At 35.4% G+C, this 7,937-nt stretch overlaps 1 protein-coding gene across 1 annotated transcript; it reads right to left on the bottom strand.

Moving 5' to 3' along the window:
* Positions 1–3,494: 3,494 nt before the first annotated feature.
* Positions 3,495–6,525, bottom strand: LOC133296668 (zinc finger CCCH domain-containing protein 29-like). Its single transcript, XM_061495708.1, has 2 exons — positions 6,392–6,525; positions 3,495–5,917 (listed from the first exon to the last, which is right to left on the bottom strand). Exon 2 carries the CDS (start codon positions 5,905–5,907, stop codon positions 3,856–3,858), a length of 2,052 nt encoding a protein of 683 aa, XP_061351692.1. The 5' UTR covers positions 5,908–5,917; positions 6,392–6,525; the 3' UTR covers positions 3,495–3,855.
* Between the last annotated feature and the right edge of the window lie 1,412 nt (positions 6,526–7,937).

Here is a 7,937-nt window from a genome sequence, read left to right as displayed (position 1 = left end):
GGTCTGGCTGCTTGATCATTGGTACTTCATGCCTTCATGGAGTACTAAGGCATGCACGTACGTTATATGTTTCAGTTGTGGATGTGCTATGACCAAAAGAGGGTGGAGGACAAATCCTGTATTGAAGTAGAATACAGCTAGATTGCTACACCTCTGCGGGATACAAACGGTTAATTGGAAGATCCAGACGTACGATCTCGAAGCTCCCTTGGTCACGCAGGCTATGGAGGTGTGCTAGCTTCTAGCTGAGCTTCTACCTGTAAAGCATGAAGTTTCACTGATTTGGGATTTGGGAGTTCAGAAAGGTTTCATTCAAGAAGGACTCGTTGGATGTTGTTAGGACACTGACTTTTAATGTGAAATTTCAATTTCAGTTACATATTATGATTATTGCAGACATTCAAGACATATCATATATATGATGAGTAGACAAATGAGAGTTGAGCTTCTGCATGCTTTTAGGGAAGTCAGTTTCTGTATAGATGCTATGGCAAGACTTGCTTGCAGTCCAAAATTCAGCAAGTATAAAGTTCTAGCATAGTCCCCGTTCTTGGCTTCTTCCGCTTTTGCTAGCGGGTGAGCTTGGCTTTTTTATTTTTTTTGTTGATTGTCTTTCATTTTTATTTCTAATGCACCAAAAAAAAAAAAGTTAAGATAACCTCGAAAAAGTGAAAACATTTATCTCTTGATTTATATATTATATCAATATCTTACAACACAAATTTAATGATGTACATAAATGTATAATTTATGCTGATCATATTAATTAGTTTTTATAAATGTTAATGCATTTTGTTTATATTATTAAGGGAATATGTTTTCTGTTTTTGAAACAGAGAAATTTATCTCTGCCACGTAGACAAAAGAATAGAGAAAGAAAGCATAGAGGAATAAGAGGAAAAAAATGATGGCGTCATTTCTTTTATATCTCATTGGCAGGCAAATTTGTCTGTTTCAAAAACAGAAAACATATTCCCTATTATTAATGTGCATTCAACATTACCCTTTCCAAATTTTAGCTCGTGGGTGGGTGAATTCACAAAACCAAATCTAAACCAACTCATTCTTGAAAGAACTCAACTTCCTCTTGGGACCATTGGACCGCTTATTCGCCACATAATCTTCTGATCAGGATGACAACCTTTCCCGACATGGTCTTCATTTCAAAGTAGTATCTTTCTATAATGATGGCATGCATAATTAAAGTGATAAATGATCCTGAGCACCCCGCCCTCCTCTCTCTCTCTCTCTCTCTATAGGGAAAAATAAAAATTAAGCGACTGGACCGACTATATATATATATGGATCAGGATAATTTTATATCGGTGTAAGACTAATAAGTCTTACATCACATCTGAACTGTTAGTTTTCGTGCATCCAACGGTTATAATTTAAGAAGTTATAAGAATTAATTGATATTAATTAATGATTAATTACATTATAAATATCAACCGATGATTTTTGTCCACAACAATTGAGATATGGTATATATATATATAAGAGGAATTTTTTGACTCTAGAGTAAGACTTATAACTCTTACTCCTCATCTCAACCATTGATTTCCGTCCATCTAACTGTTATTATTTATTTGAAATAAATAAATAATTAATTGTTATAAATAACCGTTAGATGGACAGAAATCAACGGTTGAGATGAGGAGTAAGAGTTATAAGTCTTACTCTAGAGTCAAAAAATCCCTCCCCTATATATATATATATATATATATATATATATATATATATGTTACACTCAATCTTGAGTATTGATCCACTCGTATCCAATGGCTCATATTATTAAAAAATTAGAGCCCTTAAATATAAGTGGGATCAATGGTCTAGATTGAGAGTGTTACTTATACTGGTGTAAAATGATCCTACCCTATATATATATATATATATATATATATATATATATATATATATATATATATATATATATATATGGGAGTTATTCTATACAATTTTTTCAAATGAATCTTGTGCTGACTTAGTTTTCACCCCTACTTCTTTTTCATTCCTCTTTCTTTTTTCTAGTCATTGATGACTTTTATAAAATCTGTGTAATATCGATAATATTGTAGATAAAATCTTTAATTTAATGGTATACAGAAAAGAATTTCCACCCATTTAATGGTCCTATTTGTCAAGTGCCAACTAATGCTGGGGAGAAAGGAAGCAGCAGGTTAGTCATCACCTGCTTTTCCCTAAATGTAAGAAAGATGTAACCAATTAGATAGGCATACTTTATTTTTATTTTTTTTCCTTATATATGATATTAAATGAGTTTTGAAGTCTTTTTTTTTCTATACATTATATTTAGTCCCGTTTGGATGGGTTTATAAAAAAAGTAACTTTCTGTCTTACTTATTTTTGAAGTGTTTTTTACAAAAATTAAAATTTTTATATTTTAAAAAAATATTTGGATTTTGAAAAACATATTTGATTTTGATGTTTTTTAGAAATTAAAATTTTCAACTTCTAAAAAAAAGTAAGTTTTGATTTTATTTTTTTTGTTACTTTTATTTTTTCTTAAATCAAATATTCAAACGTACTTTGTATAGAAATGTTTTTTCTTCTAAAAAAAAAAAGCAGTATTTGGGTAAAAAAGAAATCCATCCAAATAGGCCTTAATAAGCTTTATTATAGTATAAGCAGATAATAAATATTTAAAAACTCATTCAGAATACCATACCCATAAGATATCTCAATGACTAAAGTTTAGAACAACCAAACCAAGTTATGTGTAAGGAGTTATCTTATTGGATTATTATTTCTTTCGCAAAGTATGCCAATTTGACATTTATAAACCCAGCAAATGATATTCCTTTTATTTCCCCAATAATAACTGAATTAATATTTTTCCTAAAAAAAAAAATCTATATAGCAACATCTCCTAGGTTTTTTTTTTTCTCCCTCAACATTATTTATTGTTGTTGGCGAAAAAACACAAGACATATTACTGGTAGAGAAAAAAAGGCTGACCTCTCCTTTCTTTGCATTCAATTAAGGGGAAAAAGGTGGGGGAGGAAAAAGGCTGATCCTTTTCTTTTACTTTTTTTAAAAAATGTTCTCAAGATCATGAAAATATTTTGCTTATGAATGGTTGTCATACCTGCATAAAATAACAGTGTCTACTTCAAAAAAAAAAAAAAAAGAGAATACAAATCATAATATTTCAATAAAATAAGAAGAGAAGTTAGATTTGAAGAATTTGATCCATTCATGCTTCCAGACTACGATTAGTCATCATTGCCGGCGCACATTACTTATCCGTTGATTTTCACGTACAAGAACAACAAAAGCAGTATAATACGAGTTTTCTTTTCGTGTATGATTGTGTTCATATAAAAAGCCAACAAATAAGCTAAACGTAACCACTAGGATTGAAATGGAACAGAACTATTAATAAAATGCCCAAAGAATAGCAGATGCGAGAAATTTCCATGGAAGTACTATATAATAATGGATAAGCATTTATGAGAAGGCAAAACGATATATATTAAAAAAAAATTGTGCTGCTTAATCAATGACAAATACTTTGTCCACTTAATAAAGAAAATACAACAACCATCCACTAGAGAAAGGTGGGAATAAATTATATAATACAACAAAAGAATTCAGCATTCTTGCTTCATCAAACGTTTCTCCAAGTCTCTGTGATCTAGAAGTTGGAACTCCGTTCAAATCTCTGGATTAAAATGAACTTCGTTCTTTGCAACATCTCTCGTCCTACCCCTAAACTATACTCTATGTAATGTTGGACGGTAGTAAAAGTTCGAATAAATAAATAAAATAAATAAAATAATAAACTTAGTCAGAATAACCAAGAAGCATTGCCATGGCAGCAGCACTTACTCAAGCTACCATCTGCTCCTGCTCTATATACAGCTGCTCCACCCAGGGTGGAAGCATCTCTTTACTGAGATCATAATGTTGCATCTCAGAACTCTCAGAGGGAACATCTTTAACCAATGAATGAACCCAAGAGACATCAGGCTCAACATGTTCTGAATGTGCAAAGGAGGGTGCATTTGGGTTAACCCCATTATTTCTGAACCCAAAAGAAGCAGATTTCCTCAGCTTGTTCAGCTCGTCTCCATTTACGCCCCAATCCAGTTTCCCAGAGGGGGAACTCCAATCTGAAAGGGCAGAGGACACCCTACAAGTAGGGTTGGAAGGTGAAGACAGACCAAGGTGGTGGTGATTTGTAGCTCCACGATCAATAAAACTTTGGCTTCGCTTTGCAAATGCAGCAGACCTGGAATTCATCACTGCAGCTGCCACAGCAGCTGATGAGTCAAACCCAAATCCTGAGGGTTTTCTCACTGGAGAGGAAGGAATGTTGGATGGATAACTTGCTCTGAGGTGGTTCATGTTTTGGCGCATCGATTGCAACTGTGTAGGGGTCGAAGGTTGCACAGAAAGTCCATGTAATTGAGCTAATACAGAAGGGTCAGCAGATGCTAACAGGTCATCAAGGTTAGTTGGATTCAAATCACCAATCCTATTGAATTCCTTGCTCCGGAATGATGGGGAAGAGATCCTGGCAATCTCTTCTATCAGTTGTTGTTGTTGTTGCTGCTGCTGCTGCTGTTGTTGGTGTTGACGCGCAGGACTTTCTAGACCAAGCAGTTCCATCTCCAGATCAAAATCCCTGGCACTCAACGCAGCCTTCAGCCGGCTACCAGGGAGCTGCAAAGATGGTGGAGTGAGGTTTATTTTGTTCTGCCACAAGTTTCCATTCTTGGGAGATGAAGAAGCTGCCAAGGGAGACATGGGCGGTGTTGAAACAGTTGGCATAGGCATAGATGAGGAACTGAGAGCCAATGGACTCATTGCCGTCATGTCAAGTCCACTTGCTGAATAAGATTTTGGTGAAGGCATAGCTGACCCAGTGGAAGCATACACAGGGCGTAACTCCTCGGGTTTGTGAGCAAAGAAGCAGACTTTTCTATTGCAGCCAGTCTCATCTTTGCAAAGCCTTGTTCTGTATTGTGCAGGGTGTAGCCAGGACTCAAAAACACCATGTGCATACTCACAGGAATCCCCCTTCTGGCATGTCCCTTTGCGAAACTCGGGGCAAGGAACACAGCTATAAGGGTATTTCCGTGGGTCTCTCCTCCTTGCATTCTCCCCTGGATGAACAAATGGACACTCAGTCCAGTCGTGAGAGTAAGCCCTTGAGCATGGCTTCACCTTGAAACTGTACATCCTAAACTCGTCTGTTCCATATATACCGTTGTTTATGTCAGGCAACGATATATCAACAGGATATTCTTTCTTATCACTTCCTTCTTTTTCTTTTTTCTCAATACCTTCTTTTGATGAGAAAGGAACTGAGAACATCTGTTGCTCCATCTCCTGGTGATCTCTTTCGCCGCCTTTGAGAAACAACTCCATGGCCTTCCTTCGTGATTTGGACAAAAGATTAAAGGAAGGAGCAATCAGATTAACAGGATTATTTCCACTAGCATCAAGGCAATCAGCATCTGCTCCAGCATCAAGCAAGAGCCTAACAATTTCAAGTGAGGAATCAGAGCCCCCAGCAACAGCACAATGAAGAGCAGTGGCCCTATCAGTACCACAGGCCCTGTTCACATCAACCCTTCCTGTCTCAATAATATACTTGAGCACCCTGGTGCTTCCAAACAAAGAAGCAATCATGAGGGGGGTCCTCTTTTCTGATCCCATCTTCTTTGATCCAATTCTTCTACCGTACCAAAAACCAGCATCGTTGACATCCAAACCTTTCTCATCAACTTCTCTTTTGAAAGCTTCAAAATCATCAGATGCAGACAATTCAAGCAAAACTGGGAAGTTATGGAGACCATCATGATTCTGTTTCTGAAGCTCACTCTCCATGACGTGGTTCGAGGAAGAAAGTTTACTTTTTGAACTACTGCACATGCCCCAAATTCTGCAGAATGAAACAGCATAAACTCAATCAGCCTCTCAATTTAAACTTTACTATTCACAAAAGGAGAAGAAAAATTTTTAAAAGCCCAACTTAGAAACAAAATTCCTAATTCCCTGCAATATATCTAGTAACAACCCCGTTTTCAAATCCGTAAAGATGCAGAGCTAGGTAACATCCCATAAAACGTGTTATACCAAGATTTTATCAACGAATATTAGATCCATAACAGTATTATCAACTATCCAAGACAACAACTTTGTATTCCAATACCTCAACCCATAAAAGGGGGGGGGGGGAAAAGTTGCAGAAAACAAGCAACGACCCAGAGGCTAAATCCAAAAGCAAAGTTTGAAATTTTGATTTACCCAGAAGCAAACCACAAACCATTTTCCTCAAAACCAACCTAAGATCATGCAAGAACACCCAAAAACCAAAGATTTATAAGGCAGTGAAAGCATGAAAAGAAACACAAACCTTTTAGGTAGTAGAGAGGGGGAGTATGAGTGGAATAAAGGTTTTTGTGTTGCAACAAATTGTAGAAAACAAAAATGAGAAGATGAGGGAGAAAGCGAGGAAGGGATAGCCCTTTTATTGTGAGCCCACAGGAACAGCTATTAAGGAAGAGGCAAAGGAAGAAGAGAGGAAAGTGTGACTTTTCTTCCTCTCTCTTTCTTCTCTTCCTTCCTCTTTTCTTTGTCTTTGGTCAAAGTCAATTATTCAATGCCAAAGCTAGGGGGCCCACATACAGCGTGCGTTTGCTTCATGTCTCTCTATCTTCGTAAATGTTCATGTAAATGAAACTCAAATTGAGATTGAAATGAAACTCAAATTGAGCATGGACCCCACCATCGATACCGCGGTCCAATATCACTCAGGGAGGCTCAACGGGTGGTTAACTCTCACGTGCACTTTTGAGTTGTGAATCTTTTCGCCTACGCGCTAGTGCGCTCCCCAGTTCTTTTCTTTCTTACTTTTTCTGTCTTTTTTATTTTATTTTTTTATTTTTTTATTTTTTTTAATATTAATTTGCAATCCCCCCCAACTGAAGAAATCTTCTGAGTTTAATAAAGTTCAAATTAAAATATCCAAAATTCTTTTCATTATTCATGTATGTCAATTTTGGCCCGTTCTGTTGGGCCAGAGAAACTAGTATTAAAAATTCAAGCTTTTGAAGAAGTTGCTAAGATGGTAAGTTTTTAACATGGGCAATCCTTTTTTAAGTGACCATTTTCAAAGAAGATCATTGCATCCGACTTTTTAGTTTTTGATGAATATATGGTATTTTTGTTGGGTAGTTTCCCCAACACTTAAGAGCGTTACTTCTTTCATGAATGAGATTATCAATAAAACATATAAGATTAGTGATTTGACATGAATTAACGATGAAAAATTATATTTTTATCAATGTATTAATTTTCTCTTTGTTTATAAAGTGTGTTGAGCAATAAGTAACCACTATTGCATTTCATTATCAGAAAGTTATAATACTCTAAAGTCCCAACCAATTTAATTATCTCTTTTTTAAAAAAAAATTTGGGACTATCAAATGAAAGAATAATTAACGAAATAAAATTAAAAGTGAAAATCATAATCAATGTTCTTTTAGCAGCATTGATCATTCAAGATGATTAACTCACCATGTCATTGGAAATTGGAATGATCAATTAGAAGTTTTGCTAATTTTTATATTTTTTGATTTTCTTCCAACTTTGGGATATCTTTAATTTAATAATTTAAATAATATTAATAAAAATGATAATAATTGAGAGTGGAAGAATGTGAGAGCAAAGGAGGGACCACGAGAGAATAGGTTTGGGAGTTCAACCTATTAATAGTTTGAACGCGTTTTCTCTGTATTTGGTTCTTTCAATTCTATAATGTTTTGATTGTTGAGTGCTTGTCTGAGTGGGTCGCAGTTGGGTGATAGACAAATAGGATATGTTTCTGAGTCAAACTTCCACTATAGATGGAAAACTGCTTCCTCTCACATTAGAGTAGCACTTGGTAAAAGGAGAACCAC

The sequence above is a fragment of the Gastrolobium bilobum genome, unplaced genomic scaffold (genome assembly GCF_033153095.1).
Source record: "Gastrolobium bilobum isolate Gb01-03AN ecotype WA unplaced genomic scaffold, APGP_CSIRO_Gbil_v1 utg6129, whole genome shotgun sequence".
NCBI classification, from domain to species: Eukaryota; Viridiplantae; Streptophyta; class Magnoliopsida; order Fabales; family Fabaceae; genus Gastrolobium; species Gastrolobium bilobum.
This window is presented reverse-complemented; position numbering and strand designations above follow the sequence as displayed.

What these genes read in the sequence shown, in the direction of transcription:
- LOC133296668 (XM_061495708.1), bottom strand. Translation starts at nt 5,907, where the DNA reads ATGTGCAGTAGTTCAAAAAGTAAACTTTCTTCCTCGAACCACGTCATG.